Raw genomic sequence first — 23,937 nt, 5'->3', positions numbered from 1 at the left:
TTTCAGTTGATCTTACCAAACTTCTTTTCCTGTGCACAGAGTTACCTATAACCCATACTTTGTTTTAAACAGAAATAATTAACCATCCTTCCTAACAGCTCTCCAGCCTTTCATTGTGTGCCTCAACGGTAGTCTGGTCCACCCTTCTGCTCTGTTATACATTTGGGTTTTCTTACTGAGGGCATCTGTGTCCCTGCAGAGAAGCCCCGAAGTGAGAGTTTTGTCCTTACGGAAGATAAATCCCCTTTCAATCCTGTGGCACTAGGTCAGCCACAGAGCAAGGAAATGACAAACCAGGATCCCCAGGTCCTCCAAGGTTTAGCATATTGGCCAAAAGGCCAGATGAATGCTTGTTTCTCCTTTAAAAGGCCATGAAAGGGGAACCTCGGTTAAGTATCTGCCTTTGGCTCTGGTCTTCAAGCTCCTTGCTCAGCGGGGAGCCTGCTTCTCCCTCTCCCTCTGCCACCCGTTTCCCCTGCTTGTGCTCTCTGTCAACTGAATAAATGAAATCTTTAGAAGAAAAAAAAAAGCCATTCAAAAAGAAAGAGGGTTTTTCTGGCAGCTGTCCTCCATCTACTGTCTTGGAGCTCGTGGTCTTCTGGCTGGGACGGCAGGACAAGCTTCCCTGGGGATAGGTACCTGGTCGGGGAGAAACCTTCCCACCGCCAGGCACCACAGCTAGGGGGTTGTCTTTGAGTTGCCAGCGGTGAGGTATTTTATCTAATCTGGCGAGTTTCTGAGGCCAGGGAGGATTCTTGCTGAGTCTGTCTGCCTGCGCAGTGTGGCGTGTACGGACGGTTTCAGATGGTGAGCAGACAAACGTCTTTCATCTCATCAGGGGTTGCTGATGTTGAAGTGTCTTAGAAAACATATATAATTAGTGACATCAGACCCGTGATTTTGTGGACACTCTGGCTTAGGACAAAGCTGAACTAAGTCTTTAAGTAAAAACAAGAGTGAGTCAACGTAAAGAAAGATGGTACCCAGATACGGCGCACTTTGTGAAGGCAGCTCCCAACGCCTGAGCCCTTCTGCTCTGAGCTCATCCTGGAAACAGGGAGCCAGCCAGCCCTCCTCAGCCCTGTGCTTAACTTGCCTTTGCCGCCAGAGGCTTCTGTCTTCAGAGGCAGCTTTTCAGAACCTCTTCCCTCCTCCAGTGTAAGCTGGATTGAGAATCTGGAAGGTACTGGAAACAGTCGGCACAGACGCATCATCTGAGTTCCTAAAACCTGCAAGCTGGTCTGGTCCAGTCACTTTGGAACATGGCAGTCCTGCCCTACAATGTCATGGTAACTGCCTCAGATGGTTTTGCCATCCGTGCCACAAGTGGAGCATTTATTTTGGAAGTGAGATTTTTAAGTGGATCGGTGGGTTGAAGATTTTCTTTAGACTTTGCGTTGTCACGTTGGCATGTAAAGATGTCCCACGGGGCTTCCAGACCATTGCCCACGATCCTATTTATGAATGTGGGAATCTTTAAAAAAGAAAAATGGAATGCTTCTAGGCTTTTGGCTCTTAAGTTCTTGGCTGGAGCTGGTAAAGGGGACTCTTGGGAAGCGGGTGTGGACAGTCACCAGGAAGAAGGTCCCCAGGTCAGTGCCCTCAGGATATACTGCAGTTCAAGGTTCCTCGTCCTTGGGGTCTCTGTAATCTTTCTAACTTTCACCATCAAAAAAAATGAGTTCCCGGGCACCTGGGTGGCTCAGTGGGTTAAGCCTCTGCCTTCGGCTCAGGTCATGATCTCAGGGTTCTGGGATCGAGCCCCGCATCAGGCTCTCTGCTCAGTGGGGAGCCTGCTTCCTCCTCTCTCTCTGCCGGCCTCTCTGCCTACTTGTGATCTCTATCTGTCAAATAAATAAATAAAAAATCTTAAAAAAAAAATGAGTTCCCATACCATTTGCACATCACCACGAAAAGTGGGGTGCCGTTTGTCTGGCTGGCATCACGCCACATACATGTACTTAATGGCTGCCATCTTCTTTCCATATTTGGAAAGCTATCATGTTTTTTTCACTCGCACAGGCCCTTGAAAGAATAGAAGTGCATTGTAAGTTGCTGTGAACCAGGCACAGTTCTAGGCACCCTCAGAAGTAGGTGTCATACTGTCCACGGTATTCAGATGAGGAAAGGGAGGCAAAGGCATGCCGTGTAGCTTGCCCAAGGTTGCAGAACAAGCTGGCCTCAAACCCAAAGCTTGGCTCCAGCACCTATGTCCTGAGCTACCAGCCTGTATAATCATCCTGGGTCCGCTGATAGTTGGGGAGGAAAGCAGTTGTAAGCAGCTGTTCTTGGGGCCCTGGCTGCCTTGTTACCACCAAGAGGGTCTGTCCACCATGAGTGTGGACCAAGCATTTCCTCCCACATGCCTCTTTCTTTTGGAGGCTGTGATTGCTTTTCGTGTAGTGCCTGAGTGGCACAGGCATATGGTTGTGTGAGCTCTGACCAGTGGGGTCTCCAGTGCCCCAGGCCTCCACGGAGCTGGCAGGGGTGGGGGATGGGAGGGCAAGGGGAGAACCTCAGTGACAGCGTCAGGTCTGGAGACCAGACCGGGTTTTCCAAGACTCTGCTCCCTGTGAGGTGTGGCCCGTGTTCTGCACCAGCAGCAGCTTGGGGCACTTACCTGACGCCATGACTCATCTCCCATCCCAGGACCAGCTGGACTGGCATAGCAAGGCCGCTCAGAGTTGGCGGGTGGACAGGATGGAGCCTGGCATGGAGTTAGGGTGGAGACGGTGGCAAGCCCTTGCCCCACACGCTTTGTCCACACCCCACTGCCCCAGTGCTGCCTACCGTGCAGGGTCCCTGCTCTGTTCTGAGCTCTCCTGGGCTGTGTTCATTTGCCTGCAACGCTGGCCCTTTGGGCTCCTCTCCTTTTCCAACACCCCGGATCATAAGGTCTGTGTCCTAATTGGTCTCTTCAGGAAAGGTGGTTTCATTTTGCTTGGAGACACAGGGAGAGTCCTGACACCTGAGTTATCTGCAGGATGTCCCAGAGGTGTGGGGTCCCCCATCCCCCAGCTTGACACAGCCGGCCTTCCACAGGGAGCCATAGCCTTTCTGTCCCAAGATCGCTCAGAATTGGCAAGCAGGAAGGGATGCTATATTCCAGGTCCGGGTTTGGCCTCGCCACCTGCATCCTTGAGGGCAGGACTGGCTGCACGGAGGGTTGGGATCAATCTACACCATCACGAGGTCTGGGTTAAGCAAGGGGCTTTGTGGGGAAACCCACAAGGCCAAAGTCAGCAGAGCAGAGATGTTTCTAATCTCCAAGGCTCCCTACCATCCTACAGGGAGGCACGCTGGGGGCCAGGATACCTGCTGAGGTAGTGAGGGCTCTAGTCCAGGGGAGGGACCCCCAGCCTCCTAGGTCTTCCTTCCCATGGGACAGGTGTGGAATGTGGTATTGTCAGTGCTGTGTACATGGCTGCTGGTGCTGGCCAGGCTGGGTGCAGGTGCAGCTGTTTACAGAAGTTGTCTGGAAAGCCAACTGCCAGCCATTGGGGACCACTAGAGACCCAGGGACCTTGGGATTTCCCTGCCAGGGAAGGACCCATTCCCACAGGAAGCCGTCTGCATGCCACTTCTCCAGTGGGTCATTTCTCCACAAACGACAGGCCCAGCAACCCAGGACAGCAATAATAATTCTGTTCCTTAAAATAACAATGATGATGATAGTAATCACACTAACCAAGTCTCAATACTTACTATATGCCAGGCACTGTGCAAAGTGCTTCCCATGAATTATTTCATTGAATCCTGACAACAACCTAGTAGGCACAGGTACTGTTATCCCCATTTTACAGATGACAAAATTAAAATTTGGAGGGACAACCTATTATTGTCATGGATTGAGGCCCTCCCCTGAGGAGCCAGCAGAACCAGGCCTGAGCTGGGGTCTGACTGTCCTAACACAGGCCAGACCCTATGCCATCCACCCCTGATGGGAACCCAAGTCACTCCTGGGTCCTTAACATCCAGCATTTGCTGGGCTGCCCAGGGCTGTGGCATGAGCTTATCTGAGCTGCGGACTCCTCTCTGCTCTTTGAAGGTGCTCCCTGCCCCATGGGGTCCATCACCCCACCACAGCGTGAGCCTACCAACACGTGCCATGTCCCCCCCAGACACTGCCCCACAGTGTGGTGCAGGGACCCCTGCTTTGCGTCCATGGCTCCTGTGATAGAGCGGTTTGCACCCCACCCACTCCCCAGCAGCCTGTTACTCGGCCTGTGAGGTCATTTCCAGCTTGGGGGAATTACAGGGCCGCAATCACCATCCATAACGGTGTACACACGCGCATACCCACGCAGTGAAAGCACGCACACCTGCACGCGCCAAGAATGGAACCTCAGGGTCCCGGCTGCCACATTTTAAATGCACTAGAGCCTACCAGATACTCTCCGAACGACTACACCAACTCAGACCCCAGCGGCACGCAAAGGTGGGCTCTTCCCCAAAGCTTGGCCGATGCGCCTGGTGTTACAAAACATTTAATCTCTGTATCTAAGGGATGCTATGCAGATTTTTTTTTTTTTTGACCAAACTCCAATCAGCATAAATTCTCAAATGTAGTTGCTCTTTTTAATTTTTCGGTTCTGTCTCCTGTGGGCATATAGGCTGTATAGAGGTGGGGATTGATTGATTTCGTTACCCTTTGTTTATTGCTACAAGCTTGGCACCTAGACCAGTGCTGGTCTCGCAGTAGGGGCTTCGCAAGTATCTGCGGATTGGATAAATGAATAGATGAAACATTGATTCGATGCGGAAGGAGTCACTCTGATTTCAAATGCCTCCTTCCCTGCCTGTGCCCCCAGCCACCCACCATGAAGGTGAGCCAGAGGCAGAGCTAGATAGAGATTTTATTTATTTATTTGAGAGAGAGAGCATGAGCATGAGCAGGGGGAGGGGCAGAGGGACAGACTCCCTGCTGAGCAGGAGCCTCCATCCCAGGATCCTGAGATCATGAACAGAGATCAGAAACAAGTGACTGAGTCACCCAGGTCCCCCAACTCTTATTTATTAATAACATTAATGTTCTACTCACGTCCCCCTTTTTCCAGTGTTGTAATGAACTCGTGGATTTTTATGCATTTAATATGTTTCAATTAATTGCATTTTTTTAGAAGATGCTCAAATTCTCCCATCTTTGCCAGTGAGGACCCCTTCAGGGAATCCTTCTGACTGTGGCCAGGAGTCTTTGATCCCTTCCTTTGCTTTCTGGTATAAAGCATCCCAGGCTCAGCCTGTACATTTCCTTGCACCAAAACTGGTGTCAGCCATTTCTCCAAGAAGCCCTGGTTCCATTTTGTCAGGAATGGTATTTAGAGACCAAAATCTGGGTGCCTGGAATGCACCTAATATTTGCATTTATAAACAAATGGTGCCCAGGGTATGCCCTGGCCCCTGGAAAGATTCCGACCACTCCCCTAAAAAATCCTCTTCACCGTCTCCAGCCTGGTACCTTGAGCCCCATCCGTGACTCCGATCCTGGCCATGACTCCGATCCTGACTAGAACAATGAGTCAGTCATGTTCTGGGGCTGCCTGCCCTAGTGCCGGCAGAAACATGAAAGATTTTTCAATAACCAGAGTCAAATCCATTTTCAGGCTAACCTTCAATTAACTATAAAAATCCAGCTGCCCAGAACTTGTATTCCCTGATAATCTTGGATAATTGAGGTTTTACTGCAAAAAATAAGTACAGGGGATTTTAATAAAGCATGTGACCTATAATTTACAGGGGTCACAAAGTCAGATGTCCGCATAAGCCAAAGCAGAGAATTAAAAAAATGAGTAAGAAATGAGCTGAGCATATGAAAATAGGCAATGGGGGGGGGGGGATTTGGGATGGTCCGGGAGCATATACTCCATCTTAAGGGGGCGCTGCCACTGTTCAGTTCCAGCAGAATGTTGCCCCATGGGGACAACTATCAGATACTTGTGATTTTTCAAAACATAAATATCTAGATTTTGGGGTGCCTGGGTGGCTCAGTTGGTTAAGCGACTACCGTCAGGTAAGGTCATGATCCCGGGGTCCTGGGATCAAGACTCAGGGTGGACTTCCTGCTCAGTGGGGAGTCTGCTTCTTTCTCTGACCCTCCCCCCTCTCGTGTTCTCTCTCTTTCTTTCTTTCTTTTTTTTTTTTTAAAGATTTTATTTATTTGACAGAGATCACAAGTAGGCAGAGAAGCAGGCAGAGAGAGAGGAGGAAGCAGGCTCCCTGCTAAGCAGGGAGCCCGATGCAGGACTTGATCCCAGGACCCTGAGATCATGACCTAAGTCGAAGGCAGGGGCTTTAACCCACTGAGCCACCCAGGCGCCCCTCTCTCTCTCTTTCTAATAAATAAATAAAATCTTTTTTTTTTTTAAAGAAAAGTCAAGATTTTTAAGATGTGCACTCTCATAATTTTCAAATGGCAATGGATTTAAGTGTTTCGTTAGAACTTGAAATGTGTTATGTACACCTCCTTTGTAAATATAGTGTTTGAAAAAATATATAGTTTGATGAGTTTTCACAAATGCATACATCCAGCTAACCACCATCTCACCCAAGAGAGAAAAGTTTCATCACCTCCCAAAAGTTCCCTTGTGTGCTTTTCTAGTCAATCCAGTATTTACCCTGGACCCAGGGAATCAGTGATCTGCTTTCTGGCCCTAGAGATTAGTATGTCTTTTCCAGGACTTCATCTAAACGGAATCAGATGCTATGTACTCGTCTATGTCTTGCTTTTCAGACTCAGGCACATTTCCTTTTGTTCTGTCCACCTGTGTTGGTGTGTGTATGGATAGTCGGTTCCTTTTTACTGCTGAATAGTACCCCAGTGTATGGATTTGCCACAATTTATTTATTCACCTGCTGGTGGCTGTTTGGCTTGTTTCCAGTTCGGGGTTGTTAATGAATAAGCCTGCTGTGATTATATATGTATATGTCTTTGTGTGAACATGTTTCCATTCTCTTGGATAATTAAGAGTGGAATTGGCAGGTCATAGGGTAAGTGTCCATTTAGCTCTCTGGGCAACCACAGAACTGTACCATTTTGCATCCCAGCCAGTGGGTAGGGAGAGACGTAATCCACATCCCTGCTAACACTGGGTATTGACCGTCCTTCTAGGGGGTGGGAAACGGCGTCTCACTGCGGTTTTAATTTGCATTTCCCTGTGACTAATGATGTTAAGCATCTTTTCATGTGCTCATGGGCCATTCATGCATCTTCCTATAGGAAGCGTCTTTTCAAATCTTCTGCCTATTATTTTGTTAGGTTGTTTGTCTTCTTATTTGGTTGTAAGAATTCTTTATTCTGCATATGAATTCTTTGTCAGACATATTATTACAAGTATTTTCTTGTAATAATTTTCTCCTAGCGTCCTGCTCTTTCATTTTCTCAACACTGTGTTTTGAAGAGCAGATTTTTATGTTATATTTTAATAAAGTACAATTTATAGTTTTTTTTTTCTTTCATGATTCATGATTTTAGTGTTCTATCTAAAAGAGCTTTGCCTACCCTAAGATTGCACAGATTTTCTCCTACATTTTTTCTGGATGTTTTATAGTTGTATCTGTTGTGCTTTAGGTCTCTCATCCATTTCAAGTTAATTTTTGTATAATGTGGGGTAATAGTTGAGATTCACTTTTTCTTACATGGACCTCCATTCGTTCCAACATCTCTTGTTGAAAAGACGATCCTTTCTGCATTGAATCAGCTGGGCACCCTGTAGATCTATGTCCTTACTCTCTCTTCTATTCCATTGATAAAGATGTCCATAATGATACCAATATCACACTGTTCTGATTATTGTACTCTATTCTAAGTGTTGATATCAGATAGTATATGCACTTCAACTTTGTTCTTCCTTTTTAAAACTATTTTTTTCTTATTGTTGTTCTTTTGCTTTTGCATATAAAGTGTAGAATCAACTTGTCAATTTCTGCAAAAAGTCTACGGGATTTTGATTAGGATTGAATCAACTCTAGAGATTAATTTAGGATTGACATCTTAACAGTATTGAGTCTTGTGACCCATGAACATGGTATATCTTTCTATTAGGTTTTGGGGTTTTTTTTTAGATTTATTTATTTATTTATTTATTTGTTTATTTGACACAGAGAGAGAGATCACAAGTAGGCAGAGAGGCAGGCAGAGGAGAAGGGGGAAGCAGAGAGCCCAATGTGGGGCTCCATCCCAGGACTCTGAGATAGTGACCTGAGCTGGAGGCAGAGGCTTAACCACTGAGCCACCCAGGCACCCTCTTTCTATTAGGTTTTAATTTGAGTAATCTTTCTTTCTTTCTTTCTTTCTTTCTTTCTTTCTTTCTTTCTTTCTTTCTTTCTTTCTTTCTTTCTTTCTTTTTAAGGGGTTGGGGAGAGGTAGAGGGAAGGAGAGAATTGTAAGCAATCTCTACACCCAGCTTGAACTGCAACATGGGGCGTGATCTCACAACCCTGAGGTCCTGACTTGAGCTGAAATCAAGAGTCAGACACTTCAAGTGACCCTTAATTTGAGTAAGATTTTTTTAAAAAACCACTAAGAATGTCAAGATAATTAAATGGGGGAAAGAATAGTGTTGCTGTTGGGACAAGTAGGTATCCACATGCCCAAGAATGAATTTGAACCTCCACCTCACCCCACATACAAAAATTAATTCAAATAAGGAGTGTCTGGCTGGCTCAGTTGGAGGAGCATGTGACTCTTGATCTCTGGGTTGTGAGTTTGAGCCCCACGTTGGGTGTAGAGATTACGTAAATAAATAAAACTTTGGAAAAATTAATTCAAATTGGATCAAAGACCTAAATAGAAGAGGTAAAATTATAAAACCCTTAGAATAAATCAAAGGAATGAATCTTTATGACCTTGGATTATGCAGTGGATTCTTAGAGATGACACCAAAGCACAAGCAACCAAAGAAACAGACAAACTGGGCATCATCAAAATTAAAACCTTTTGGGGCACCTGGGTGGCTCAGTGGGTTAAGCCTCTGCCTTCAGCTCAGGTCATGATCCCAGGGTCCTGGGATCGAGCCCCACATCGGGCTCTCTGCTCGGCAGGGAACCTGCTTCCTCCTCTCTCCCTGCCTACTTGTGATCTTTGTCAGTCAAATAAAGAAATAAAATCTTAAAAAAAAAAAGAATTCTCATTGAAAGATAACAGCTTTATGGAGCTATAATAATTCACGTAATTAGATATAATTCATGTAATCAGATAACTCACCCATTCAAAGTGTAGAAATCAGTGCATTTTAGTGTATTCACAGAGTTGCACTGCTATCCCAATAAATTTTAAAGCATTTTTATCTCCCCCCAGGGAAACTCTGTATCCATTAGGGTCACTCCTCATTCCTCCCTCCACCCTTCCCAGCTCCAGGGTTGGTCCCTTTAGATTTGCCTCTTTTGGACCTTTCATATGAACGGAGCCATAGCTAGTGTGGTCTTCTGCGACTGGACTTTTGCACTTAGCGTTCTGTATTTCAAGTTCATCCATCTTACAGCGTGGATCAATACGTCATTTCTTTCTTTCTTTCTTTCTTTTTTGCCAAATAATATTCTATATCATGGAATAGATCACATTTTATTTATCCATGCATCGGCTGATGGATATCAGTATTGCTTTAACTTTTTGGCTAGTTTGCGTGACACTGCTGTAAACAGCCCCGTACACGTCTCAGTGCAGACATATGTTTTCATTTCTGTTGGGTAGATACCTAGGTGTGGATAAACCCACTGAATCATATGGTAATTCTATGTTTAACCTTTTGAAGAACTGACAGACTGTTTTCCAAAGAGGCTACAGTATTTTCAAATCCCATTAGCAGTGTATGGGGGTTCCAAGTTCTTCACATCCTCTTCCACGCTGTTATCATTCAATAAAAAAAAAAAAGAATTATTCTAGCCATCCTAGTGGGGGGTAAAGGGGTAACTTATTCTGGTTTTATTTGCATTTTCCTAACAGCTAATGATGTTGCCCATCTCTTCATGTGCTCTAGGCCAATATAACCACTATGTGGCTAATATATCTCTGGAAAAATGTCTATTCGGGCACTGTGCGTGTATTTTAATTGGGTTGTCTTTTTATTATTAGGTTGTAAGAGTTATTTATATATTCCATATGAGTGCTTTATCAGAGATAGGAGTTGCAAAAATATTCTATTCTGGGGTTATCTTTTCACTTCCTTGAAGCACAAACGTTTTTAAAAAATTTATTTAAAGATTTTATTTACTTATTTGACAGAGGGAGAGATCACAAGTAGGCAGAGAGGCAGGCAGAGAGAGAGAGAGAAGCAGGCTCCCCGCTGAGCAGAGAGCCCGATGTGGGGCTCGATCCCAGGACCCTGGGATCATGACCTGAGCTGAAGGCAAAGGCTTAACCCACTGAGCCACCCAGGTGCCCCAAAAGGTTTTAATTTTGATGATGCCCAGTTTGTCTGTTTCTTTTGTTGCTTGTGCTTTGGTGTCATCTCTAAGAATCCACTGCATATTCCAAGGTCATAAAGATTCATTCCTTTGATTTATTCTAAGGGTTTTATAATTTTACCTCTTCTATTTAGGTCTTTGATCCAATTTGAATTAATTTGACCTGAGCCGAAGGCAGAGGCTTAACCCACTGAGCCACCCAGGCGCCCCTCAGTGAGAATTCTAAAAATGAATACTGTGCCCACAACAAAAACTACATTTGCAAACCCAACACAGGGTCACAGGTTGCAACCTCTTGTTCAGAAGGCTCGGAAGAACGGACCATAAGAAGCACATTTATGTGTCCCCTCGTCCAGATAATAGGTAAAGACACGAGCCTGTGTTCCCAGTTGTCCTCCCACCAAGAGACAGAGTCAAATCTCAGGACAAACTTGTCTCTGAAAGCAAGTGTGTGTTTCCTCTTAGGAGAAATCAGAATCGGCTGTACACAACCTTCATTGTTGTGTTTGAGGCCAGAAACGTTTACCCCCAGTTCGGGCCAAGGTGTTGACGCAATCGGGACTCTCTGAAGCATGACCACCATTCCCGGGTCCACGAGTGGACCCAATCTCCCCTTGGCTTGTTTGGGGTGGCTTAAGCCGTGAGCAGATTTAAACCTTTCTATACAAGCTGTGTATACATTCCAAACACAGACCATCTATCAACTTGGGGGGAAATCTGATGGGAACAACATAAAGTTGTTTGTAGCACTGATTGATTTTTACTTGGTTAATGGCCCAAGTGAGGAAATGAGGCAGGAGATAAGCCAGGACCCACCAACTTCTGTTACTCATCTACTCCTATAGTGGCATTTGCTGTGTGGCAGGGTATTGTTCACTGGATAATTTTCTTTAAGAACATTCCCCCCCTTTTTTTAACTTAAGTGTATTTGTGAACGGAAAGCTAAGGCCAGTATCTCTTGCCATGAATAGGAGATCCCTCTTAGAAAGAAACCCAGTGAGGGTGCCTGGATGACTCAGTCGGTTAAGCATCTGCCTTCGGTTCAAGTCATGATCCCAGAGTCCTGGGATCGAGTCCCGCATCAGGCTCCCTGCTCAGCGAGGAGCCTGATTCTCCCTCTCCCGCTGCAGCTCCCCCTGCTTGTGCTCTCTCTCTCTCTCTCTCTCACTCTCTCAAATAAATAAATAAATAAAATCTTTACAGAAGAAAAAGAAGTGAGAACAGAATGATGTGAATTCCAACTAGATACTGTTGCCTGATAAAGTTCTGAGCCTGAGGTCTTGTTGTTAATCTGGGAGATTAGCAGGGGTTAAATACCTGTCCCTACTTAGCCAACTTTCTCCTTAGCTGAGCCAGACTGATTAAATGAGAACAGCAAAGAGAGGCCCTTTGTCTAGTTCTTCTGTGTCAGTATACTGGAGCTTCGTGTGCTGCTCACCTATCAGGCTTTGGGGTGCTGGACTATAAAGTGAGACAAAGCCCCAGTTCTTCCCAAGTTTATAGTTGTGGATGATAATGTCTAAGAATGAAATAACACATGCACCACCTTGCGCTGCCCCGATCATGGTAAACACGTAGTGCTTTGATGGTGCCCTTGGACTTGTTACTGCTTTGATCACTGTAACTTTATTTTCCCAGAGCAGGGAATGGGCCCTCTAGGGGAAGATGGGGGTTGGGTTAATCTGTGAACGTCCATTTTAGAGCTATGGTGGCCTGAGCAGGTACACGGAGCTTGATTTCCATCAGAGAGCAGGGGCATTGGAGGGGAAAGGCTTTAGTGCTTTGGCCAGGAAGGTGGGAGATATTACTGTGTCAGAAAATTAGGTCAGCGGTGAACACATGCTTGAGTAAGTTTAAGATCTCAGTTTAGATAGGAAAGTCTGGCGTTATCCACTTGGCTATTCAGTGGAGTACCAGGCACTATGCTGGGCTTACCAGGAATACAGAGCTTCTACCCTCAGAGGGCTTATGATCTCACAGGAATGAGAAGCCATAGGCAGAAGTAGGTATGACACAGGGTAGGAAGAGGTGAATTTCTTTCTTTGTTAAGATCCTAATGGCTGCAAATGACAGACACCCAGTTTGCATCAGCATAAGTAAGAAAGAAAGAATATTGGTTCTTGTACCTGCTGAGTCCAGGAATAAATGGCTTCAGGAGCGGCTGGATCCAGGTGTTCAAATGTTGTCAGAAATCACTCTCTCCATCTTGGGCTCTGCTTTCCCCTGTGTTGGCTTTAATTCTCAGGCAGTCTCCCCATTTGTGGCACCAAATACCACCTGCTGAGTAGTCTTAGCTAAAAAAAAAGTCTCTGCTTCAGTTATACCAGTATTGAGTCTTAACAATCCCCACTGGGGTTAATGTGAGTACCCCTCAGACTAGGGGTGGAGTCAACCTGGCAGCTCACACCAACTGAGATTGGGGGAGGGGCAGTTCCCCTGAGGACACACAGACCCGGGTGGGGTGTAGGGGGAGGAAGGATGTTGGAGCAGCAGTCACTGAACTGCCTACCACAGTGCCCCCCGAAAGGCACTGGCTCTGACAGGAGGATGAAGTTCATTCCAGCCAGGGAGTCAGGACAACTCAGGAAGTTATGGCCTTTGGCCAACCAGGGCCCCCAGGACGGAGCTGGGCTGCTCCAGCGGCATGTTCCTTCTGTGTCTGAGGAGGAGGGAGGAAATGCATACTGCCTGAGAAGCCATCAGGGGCCAGGCTCTGTGACAGGGTTCCTCTTCACAAGAACCCTGTGTCCGCATGCAGGTGAGAAACAGTCTCAGAAAGAAAGATTAGACATTCCTCAACAACCCACAGCTAGCCCCTGGTGCTCCTGGACCCGCCCTCACCCCGTTCCAGCCTGTGTCTTTCCAGATGGCACACTGGACGGCTTCATGCCTCCAAGTCCTGAACGTGGCCCACAAGGTCCTACTCACTCCTGAAGGCTCCTTCCTCCCGCTCAGAGCCTCTGCTGCCGTCCCCTCCCGAGAGCCCCACTCCTCTTCAGCTAGTTAACTCTGTGTTCTTTAACTCAGCTTCTCCGGGGACTCTCAGGCCTGGGGAGGAGGTGCTTTGATAAGAATGAGAGCTGACAGGCGCCCGGCATTTGTCCACAAGCTACGTATTTTCATTCAGTCTTTACAACAACCTCTGAGGGAGAGGTATTATTATCCCCATTTACAGACCAGGACACTGAGGCACCAGGAAAGTGACTGGCTCAAAGTCACACAGTTAGAAAGTGGTGGGGCTGAGAGTCAAAGCAGACATTCCAGCTCTGGAGACCTGGCCCTTGACCACCTTTACTGCTTCTGTGAGCTCAGGGCCCGGGGTCCCACCCCTTCCTACCATGTTTCATAACCACGCATTTTGGGCGGGTTATTTGATGACATCTGTCTCACCCACCCGCTTATTGCCTTTAATAAAGGTAGGTGATGGGGCACCAGGGTGGCCCTGTCAATTAAGTGTTAGACTCTTGATTTCGGCTCAGATCATGATCGTAGGGTTGTGAGATCGAGCCCCACGTCGGGCTCAGCGCTGGGTGTGCTCCCTCTTCCTCTGCCCCTCCCACCCCCACTCCCCAACGGTTTCTCTCTCAAAAAAACAATTAATTTAATATAAAATAAAATAAAACATAAGTACAATAAATAAAGGTAGCCAACGTATCGGGCACTTGGTCTGAGTTAGGCACCGTATTTAGCACGTTTTGTGCATCACCTAGTTTCGCCCTGTCAGTAATCCTGTAAATGAGGTACAGCTGTCCTCAGTTTGCAGCTGGAGTACCTAAGAAGTAACTTGCCCACTTGGCTAAAATTCCCAGAGGGCAGAAACCTTGTTTGTTTTGCCCATCATTGAGTCCAGAGGGACTAAGTCAGTGCGTGGCATATAGTAGGCATTCAATAAATGTTTTGGGGTTGGTTGGATGGTTGGAAGATAGATGGTAGGAAGGGAGGGAGGGAGAGAAGGGGGAGAGGGAGGGAAGAAGGGGAAGGAGGGATGGGGAAGGGGGAGAGGAAGGGAGAGGGCAGGGGGTAAGGAGGGAGGGACAGGGAGATGGGGGAACGGCGGAAGGGGAAGGAGCCGAGAGCAAGCGGGGGTGGGAGGTCCGGGATGAGAAGCCCAGCAGCTGGTGCCATGTGCCCCCCCCCCCGGGCCCCCGCTCTGGCCCGGGATGGGGACCGGGATGGGGCGGCCACGGCAGCAGGACCGACGCGGGATCTGGCTGCGGTGTCTCCGTGCAGGCGCCACGATGCTCGTGAGGAAGTGCCTGGTAAAGTGCCTGCACCGGCTGCAGAAGGGCCCGGGCTACTCGTACAAGGAGCTGCTGGTGTGGTACTGCAACAACACCAACACCCACGGCCCCAAGCGCATCATCTGCGAGGGGCCCAAGAAGAAGGCCGTGTGGTTCCTCATCACGCTGCTCTTCACCTCCCTGGTGTGCTGGCAGTGGGGTGTCTTCATCAGGACCTACCTGAGCTGGGAGGTCAGCGTGTCCCTCTCCCTCGGCTTCAAGACCATGGACTTCCCCGCCGTCACCATCTGCAATGCCAGCCCCTTCCAGTAGGTGGTCCCTGGAGTGCGGGGCTGGCTCTCCCTGCCTGCCCCCTCTGTCTCTCTCCCTCCTCATTCCTGCCTCCCCACCCCTCCCCCATCTCTCTCCTCTCTCCCCCTCTCTCCTGCCTCTCCTACTCTCCCTGCTTCCCTCCCTCCTCCTTCTTTCTCTCCTTCCCTCCCCCTCCCTCCCCCTTCCTGCCTCTCCCTCCCTGCCTCCCCTTCCATCTCTCTCCCTCCTCATTCCTGCCTCCCCCTCCCTCGTCCTCCCTCTCCCCCCTTCTCTCTCTCCTTCCTTCCCTTCTCTCCATCTTCCTTTCCTCTCCTTCCTTCCTCCCCTTCCCTCCTTTTTCTCCTTCTTTCCCTGTTTGCATCATCCGTTTGCAGCAAGTACCTTTCAAAATTCATAAACTTCCTAGGCTTAAAGAGGGGCGCCCGGTTGGCTCGGTCAGTAGAGCATGCGACTCCTGATGGCAGCGCTGTAAGCTGATAAACGGCCAGGTGGTGTGTGGACTGTTTTTTGGTTGATTTATGTAATTCTGATCCACACAACCACCCTAGGGGTGGGCACGACTGTGTTAGCCCCAATTTATAGATTTATAGGTCGGGAATTGGAGATTCAGAGAGGTGAGGGAACTTACCCAGAGACACACAGCGAACAACCGTGGCATCGGAACCCTGGCCAGATCTGACTCCAGAGCTGCCACTGTGCAACCACGTGATGGCAAGGCCTATCTATGAACAGGACACGGCGAGGCAGCGGGCCTAATTGGGGTTGAGGAGGGGCAGGGGGTCAGCCAGAGGAGAGCACCCCCAGGTATGGGCAGAAACCAGCTAGGTGGGACGCAGAGTGGCCCCAAGTGGAGGTTGGCTGCCAAGGCCCTGGGACGAGACAGTCTGGTGCGTTCAAGGAACTGCAGGAAGGGCCAGTGTGGCTGAGTCACAGGGAACATTCTTGCCTGAAACAAGGTCCTGGAAGGGAATTCATACTTCCTGATTACATGCCTAGTGATCAGAAAGTCCGTTCTTTCTAGTGATTGGGCTCCTGACTGCTTGGGTGAATCCCTGGGGCCTCTCCAGAGAGCCCGCAGTCAGCGCAGGACAACACTGGCCTGGCCTGATCCGGTTCTCCATGCTGCAGAGACCTCACCTCACCGAATCCTCCCGACAGCCCTCCAGGGTCAATATTTTCATCCCCCCACCTTGTAGACGAGAGCAGAGCCACGGAGACGCTAACTTGCCCCAAGGTCACGCAGATATCAAGTGACATGTCGGGATTCGAACCCAGTCCTCAGGCCATGCCCCACCTCGCTCAACAGCAGCTCCGGACATCCAGGCTACCCTGGCAGCACCCGTCCCCACAGCCCACAGCCCTCCCTGAGCCCTCCTCTTGCTGTGTACACAAAGGTGGCTGCTTTCATGCTCTGGGGACAGGAGGTGTCCGCAGCTGAAGCCGCTGTCAGCTCGGGCTGCTGTACCCCTTTGTAGCAGGACGTGGGTCTGTGGCCAGGCTTTAACACTCACTCCTGCAGGCTGTCCTCCAGCCAGAGCTGACCGGCCCGTGGGTGGACACATTTCTGCCAGACTGACCAGTCACCATTTCCAAGATGGGAGCTTTGGGGGGCCGAGAGAAGCTGCTGGAGCCCAGCCCCACACTCCCGACCACCTTCTCCCTCCTGAGGCTTCCTCTTCTTCCCAAAGTCGCTGCTGGAGCGTTGGAACCAGGAGCTGTTAGGCGTCTTCCTCGTTACAGTGTGCACTTCGTAAAGGAAAGGGAACGCATGTGGCTTGTTCGCTATCCTATCCTCTGTGCTTTGCGCAATGCCTGGTACCTAGTAGGCGCTCACTGCATACTCAGTGGATGAAGAAGTGAGCTGGTGGGTGGAAGGAGGCACGGTCACCTGTGGTGGGGAGAGAGGCAGGGGCTTAGGTGCAGCGCTCTCCTCACACATGGTGGCTGGCAGCTGCGCTGGGGGGGGGGGGCCCAGACTGGGGTGGTTCTCAGCTGCCCTTCAGCTGCCTTTGCCCCCCTGACTGGCCCCCTCCCCACCCAGGTATTCTAAAGTCAGGCATTTGCTGAAGGATCTGGATGAGCTCATGGAAGCAGTCCTGGAGAGGATCCTAGCTCCGGAGCAGAGCTATGCCAACGCCACTAGGACCCTGAACTTCACCATCTGGAATGACACGCCGCTGGTTCTGATCGACGAGCAGAACCCCCACCGCCCAGTGGTCCTTGACCTCTTTGGGGACGTCCACAATGGCTCAGCAGATAGCAGCCTAGCTCCAGGAAGGACCTGCACTGCCCAGGGGTGCAAAGTGGCCATGAGACTAGTAAGTGGGCCCCAAGCACACATGGAGCAACGGACCCTACTCAGGGAGGCTGAGGGGAGTTTCTTTCCTTTAATAATCTGGGTCTGGTTGGGGAATCTGGTTGGGGAAAGGAAGGCTGGAAGCCAGTGCCCATTTTGTATGTTTACAAAGTTTTGATTTTTTTTTTTTTAATAGAAAGAGCTGGTATGTTAGTCAAGACACTGTTGGATGCTATTGACCCAGGTCAAACTAGCTTAAGCAAAACAAGGAATTCATTGGCTGATGTAGTGAGGGGTAGAATGAGTTCAGGTATGGCTGGATCCAGGCATTCAAATGCTGTCATCAGGACACTACCTTTCTCTATTTTTGTTCAGCTTTTCTCCCCAATGACCTTACTCTCTGTCAGGCTCTCTCCATGCAGAGGGTCTTGGCAATGCCAGACATACACCCCATCAGCTCAGCACTCTCCCCCGAGAAACAGAACTCCTGTTTCCCAATGGCCCCAGCAGAAGTCCTGGGAGGGACTCATTGGGTCACATGCTCATTCTGCAACCAATCACTGTGCGCTGGAGAATGCGCCCTCATGATTGGCCAGTCCTAGGTCATGCGCCCTGGAGCTGGGGTGATGTCAGCCTCTACCACGTGGACACCGTGAGGCAGAAAAGGGTGCTTTCCTGAAGAAGGAATTAAGTCTTACTATCAAAAGACAAGGGCATAAGTATTGGGCAGGTGAAAACCCACAGCAGCGCAGTGCCGTCCAGTGCCAGAGCGTAACTGCCCTGGGCGGGGCTGCTGGGATGCCTGCCAGCCTGCCAGGGGTTAGAAGCTTCCCTGTCTGTGCCTCTTAGTCTAGGGAGCTCCCTAACTGACAGATCCCTGGCCCACACTCCCAGGGAGGCTGAAAGGGCCTAGGCATCTGTATTAACAGCCTCCCTGGTGATTCAGATGGTCACCCTTGGTTGGGAACCCGGGCTGTGGCCATACACTGCGCAGGAGGAGGTCACTGACCTCTACCGGGTCAGGGCTCCCCCTATGTCTCTGCAAAACCAGCGAACAGTTAGAGGCTCCAGAGTCCCCACGCCAACTCTGATCCTGTGCCCTACTAATTTTTGATGCTGTTACCTGGCTTCCCACGTCCTGCTCCTCGTCTGTGAAGCAGGCTTATTCCCACTGGCTGCCCCAGCTCGCGGGTTCAGGCCCTATGTGTGTGCATGTGGTGCATGGTGTGTGGGTGTGTGTGTGTGTGCGCGTGCGCGCGCACACACGCCCATGTGTAGTGGGAGGAGTCCTGCTGGCCTCAGTTTACTCACGATGATGGAGTAGGGTGACTGTACAAATCGAATGCAGTAATAGAAAGCCCTCAGAACACAGTCCGGGACAGAGTGAGTGTCAAGTACTATCGTCATCTCCCTAAGGAGAGAGGAGGAGACCTCCAAGAATGGGCCCAAGGACAGTGCCCACAGCAGGCCCTGGGGAGGGGACTCTCAGAATGTGGAGAAGCTCCTCTGGCCTCCTGGGTTCCAGAAGAAAGGCCCGCTGTGAGGGCCGATAGAGGCAGAGTGGCCAAGGCCAGAGTCCTGGGGCTGCATCCATGCTGTGTCTACAACAGTGACCTGGGCGTTGTGCTGGGCCGGCCGTGGTGAGGGGGACGGGGGCCCTGCACGCCTCACAGGGCTCAGGCTGACAAGGCCCAGGTCCTTTCACTGGTGAGCCGGAGGGAGCCTTGAGCCCTTGAGTCCTTCATGGTCCTCACGGCCCCCAAGGAACGCCTCTGGAAGTCTGCAAGGATGCCAGGAAAGAAGAAAATGGAGGGTCCTGGTGTGTCTGTCTGTCTGTGGGCCACAGGAGCATGACTGTGGGTGAGCTAGGTATGTGGGCGGGTGAAAAAGTTTGGATATGAGTGTGTGGTTGTGACCGTGACATCGTGGGGCTGTGGATGTCAGGACGTGGGCTGTGTCTGTGTGTATGCGTGTGCACGTGCGTGTGCGTACTCGCTCAGGCATTAGGCTAGTATACGGGAGGCCGGCGACAGTGTGTGAGACCCTGTGACCGCGCAGCCGTGTGTGAGGGGACAGCCCCCGAGCCCTGCGAGTGTGCGTGTGAACACGTCCCCCACTGGCTCTGCAGCCGCTTGCCCCCGCGCCAAGGTGCCGCCAGGGGAGGGGCAGCTGGCCCTTGGGGACGGTGGCAGGGGCCCAGCCAGCCGGCCTGCGCCCACCAGAACCCCTCCTGGCCCCTGCAGTGCAGCCTCAACGGGACCGCATGCACTTTCCGGAACTTCACCAGCGCCACCCACGCCGTGACGGAGTGGTACCAGCTGCAGGCCACCAACATCTTCTCGCAGGTGCCCACGCACAAGCTGGCGGAGATGGGCTACCCCGCCGAGCGGCTGATCCTGGCCTGCCTGTTCGGGTCCGAGCCCTGCAGCTACAGGTGAGAGCTGCCCCGGCCCCCCAACACCCCTCCCTGCCCCATCACAGCCCGGCACAGCCACAAACCAGCACGGTGTCCTGTGCCTCGGGGTCTCTGGTCGCATTTCCCGGAGGCAAAGCCTGAGACGGGGATGTGTGGAGGGTCCATGACATAGGAGGGAATCTGTATTTCCTTTACATGTCTGTAAAGGAAAGCGGGATGAGGAAGGAGGAAAGAGCTCAGGGAGGCCGTGGTCCCAGGTGACATCGAGGCACCATCCCTGGGGCATCAGGAGCATTAGCCACACAGGACGGTCCTCCCGCGGGGCTGGCCTTTTGTCCCTGCCGCATCAGTACCTCGTGGGGGATGGGCTGACATCCCCTCACGTCCCAGGCAAGGGGGCTGCAGAGGGGCCAGCTATGAGCCGTTGGCCTCCAACACCCAGTGGCTGAGGGACCTGGGCGGGCAACCCAGCACCTCCTGCCCCGCTTCTCCTCCCAGACCGTCCCCCCACCTCGCCTTCGCGGGACGAGAGCTGAGTTGGCTCAGCTCAGCACTTAGAACCCGGCCCTGGGAGTGTTCGCCGGCATCCCCGACAACCCCCCAAGGTTGAGAGGAGGGCAGAGGGAGAATAACCTTCACCCAAAAGCCTGCGGCTCTCGCAACGGGTCCCCAGGTGCCCCCCCTTCACCACCCCTGCTCTGACGCGCCGAGCCCCTGTGTCTCTGGGCCCAAGTCTCCACCCAGGCAGAGCTGCCTCGGCCAAGTGGCCTCCAGGGCCTCGTGACCAGGTCTCTGCGGGGCCATGCGTGCCGGTGTCCTGTTAGTCCGGGCCCCACAGCCTCGCACTTCGGGCCCCTGGAGAAGTCCACGGAGTCCTGCCACATGTCATGAGTGACAGGCTTCCGGTGTCACCCTCCCGGGGTTGGTGCCTGACCCCTGCATGCTCTCTCCACCCATGAGCCTCCAGGAAGCTCTACTGAGAGTCTGCTGAATGCCACGGGGACCCTCTGTCCCCCCAAACACACAGGGGCAGGCACTCCGCAGGCAGCGCCAGGGACTCCGGAGCCCTGAGGCGCCAGATCTGCGCACCCGGCCGCGTGGTGTGAGCTAGAAAGGTGTGGCCCGCAGGCGGAAAAAAGCAGGCCAGTGTCCCTGGTGACAGGAGGCGTCCTGCTGGCGGCGTGGGTGGCTGCTGGCTGGCTGGATGCCAACCCCTCACTCTCAGCCAGTGGCCTTTGCTCAGCGTGCCCGTGGTCAGCCACTCCTGGCAGCCCTCCCAGAAGGCCGCAGGTAGCCGGTGGGCCAGCGTGTCATATTGGCGCGGTCACCTTTGCCCTCTCGGCTACAGAGAGGGGTCAGGCTCTGCCTTCAAGCCTGGGGCCCTTCTGCTCAGTGAGGAGAGACCTGGCTGTTGGGAGGATGGTGAGGTAGGAAGGGGAGGGGTCCATTAGGGTCTACTGCGTTCTACCCTCAGGTCCCTGGGGCCTACATTGTGTACAAGGCATGGCTCCATCCTGGGCAGCTCCTGCCCTGGCACCACAGAGCAGTTCCCATGGGGGCCCCGGGATGGAGAGTGAGGAACGGGGGGTCCCCCAAAGAAAAGCGAAGGAGCTTTAGCAGAGAAGGGGGAACAGATGGTGTTGGGGCAGGCAGAACACCCAGCGTCAGCCGTGCCACTTCTGTGGTATGGCTGTGGCCAGGGGTTAGCTCTAGTGAGGGGGTCAAGGTGGGGCTGTGTGGTTAGACCACTGGGTTCAGATCCCTGCTCTGCCTTACAAGCCATATGACCCTCAACAAGTTTAAACTTGATGGGTCTTGGTTTTCCTCTTCTGTGAAATGGGGTAGTGACATGCCTACTCAGTGGGGGTATTTTGAGTATTAAATGAGGTGATGTGCCCTCAATAGCACTGGCCTCAATAAATAATAGCTATTACTGTCATTAAACCCACATTTGATCAGGAACTCACTATCCAATAATAATGCTAATGTGGATCGAGCCCTGCTGCTGTGTCAGATGCTATTCTTAGCCCTTCACAGGTGTAAAATTAATTTAACCTTGGCCACAAGCCCATGAGAAAGGTACTCCTATGTCAGCCCATTTTATAGGAGGCAACCACAGCCCAGAGAGGTGAAGCAACGTCTTGGAGGTCACACAGCTGGTGAGTGGCAGAGCCAGCAGTCTGGGCCATCAGAAAACCAGATCATCATCTGCCCTCCCTACCCACGTCTCCTAAGCCTGTTCTTTGTCACCTGCCTTCTTGAATCAGCCTCAGAGTGGTGCCAGAGGACACATACCGCCCTCTGCCCTCCCAGCGCCGGGCTCCAAACGCTACGTCTCCACTTCCTCACTGTCCTTCTGACTCCATCCTCTCTCCCTCGACTGTGACAAAGGCTCAAGAAATAGCAGCTGTAATTAGGGAACAAGGAGCCACATTAGGACCCCGATGCCACAGTGCCTGGATTTGAATGCCCACTCTGTGTGCTGCTGGGCACGTTTCTTGGCCCCTCTGGGCCTCAGTATTCTCATCTGGAAAATGGGGATGGTGACATGGCCTCATAGGGCTATAGTGGGGATGGAAGGACATAGATGGTGTGTTATAGAAGGTCCTTGATTTGGGTTTATACAGATTAGATGGGTTTGGGGGAAGAACGGCACAAAGGTAAGGTGCCCACCTCATTACAGCCTCCTCCAGGAGGGACACCCCCCAGGATATTGACCTTTTTCACTTGGTTAAGGGACGGGGTGGGGGCCGCCTTCCCTTCCACGTGGAACAAATCATGAAGTGGAGCCCACACTGTGGGGGAGATAGGGTGACAGGGAGAAAGGAGCAATTGGCTCCTGGTCTCCTGGAGGCAGGAATACAGACTATTTGGAATTCTTCTGTGGGGAAGAGTTCCGTCTGGCCTGCTCTTTCATGCTACCGACTCGTATATATTTGCATTGTGATCCCATCCCACATTATTTATTTTCTTACTCAAATTCTTCCGGCTTTGGATAGTAGCAGTGCCTTGCATTGGGCTCCTGTGTCTCAATGAAACATCCCCGTCTCTCTCTCTCTCTCTCTCTCTTTTTTTTTTTGTCTATTTCCTTGCTTTCTGGCCCCTCATGGTGCCTCAGCCCTAGAAGCTGCCGTTTCGCTGAAGGAGCTCTGCTTCCTTCTCCTGGAGAACGGTATTTAGAAACCGAGATCTAGGCATGTATGCACCAGTAGCAGCTTCTTATTACTGCTTCAGGGACCGGCTAACTAGCTTCCGCCCTGGGAAACCTTTCCCAACCCCTACCACACAGTACCACCGCTGTTATACTTCTTCCTGCCAGGATGCTCTGCCTCTCAGTCTTTTCTGGAGGTTTTGCGCCGGTCTGGGGCCACATGCCTTACGCTTGTCCCAGGAAGGTGTTTTGGGAAAAAGCCTGGCTCTGGAGCCAGAGTCGGCGGGTGCTGGGAGGTAAAGGGCACAGTCAACAAGCAGAGAGTTGGCACACACAGCGAGACCGAGAGCACAGCCCTGGGCAGGAGGGGATCTGGCCACGCCCTGAGTGGCGGCCGCCTGCTCCCGGGCCGCAGATGTCCAAGACGGTTTCTTGGGAACACTGTGTCCCCACATGCCTGGGGCGGGGTCTCTCCTTCTAGAACAGTGCCCGGCTTCAGCCGGTTTGCCATGCTCTCTTCCTCCTGTGGCCACAGCCCTGATCATCTGCAGAGGAGACTCATTAGTACCCGCCCAGAGCTATTCCTTCCCTCTGGGCCTTCTCCCGCACGATGCTGCCAGCCTGATGTACCCTTTCTCCTCTCTGTCCCCGAGGCTGCTCGCCTACCTCTCAGCCATCCTTAAAAGTCTCAGCTCAGGCCTCCCCTCCTCCAAGAACCCTTCCATGACCCACACGCCCACATTCAGCTCAGCGAGAATGAGGTGTCACTCCTCCAAGCTTATCTCTGTTGATCCACTTATCCCATATTATAATTTACCCAACAAATATTTACTGAGTGTCTGTCTAGTGCGGGCCAGGCTCTGAGGACAGAGTGTGTAACCCAGCACTTGCTGAGTATTTCAAGGCGGTCGCCATCCAGCCGTCGCCTTGGTCCTGTGGGACGGGAGCTGCTAACTATCCCGGCGTGACAGGTGGGACCGGCGAGGCTCAGAGAGCCCAAGCTCACCAGTTATTCGGTGACAAAGCCGAAACTGGAATCCAGACAGGCTGGCTCCCAGGCCCGGGATCTTAGCCTCCCAATGTGATTCCTCCTTCAAGACAGACAACTGCCCTCCCTGTG

At 51.3% G+C, this 23,937-nt stretch overlaps 1 protein-coding gene across 1 annotated transcript in view; it reads left to right on the top strand.

Annotated features, from left to right (window-relative positions):
* The window catches only part of SCNN1B (sodium channel epithelial 1 subunit beta), a 58,124-nt gene that overhangs the window by 21,849 nt on the left and 12,338 nt on the right, over nucleotides 1-23,937 (top strand). The window contains exons 2-4 of the mRNA XM_032843977.1: nucleotides 14,632-14,950; nucleotides 16,996-17,272; nucleotides 19,494-19,684. Coding sequence (XP_032699868.1) covers nucleotides 14,640-14,950; nucleotides 16,996-17,272; nucleotides 19,494-19,684 — 779 coding nt within the window. The 5' untranslated portion in view covers nucleotides 14,632-14,639. The remainder of the gene's footprint in view (nucleotides 1-14,631; nucleotides 14,951-16,995; nucleotides 17,273-19,493; nucleotides 19,685-23,937) is intronic.

Source organism: Lontra canadensis, unplaced genomic scaffold, assembly GCF_010015895.1.
Source record: "Lontra canadensis isolate GAN:19392208 unplaced genomic scaffold, GSC_riverotter_1.0 scaffold146, whole genome shotgun sequence".
Taxonomy (NCBI): Eukaryota; Metazoa; Chordata; class Mammalia; order Carnivora; family Mustelidae; genus Lontra; species Lontra canadensis.
This window is presented reverse-complemented; position numbering and strand designations above follow the sequence as displayed.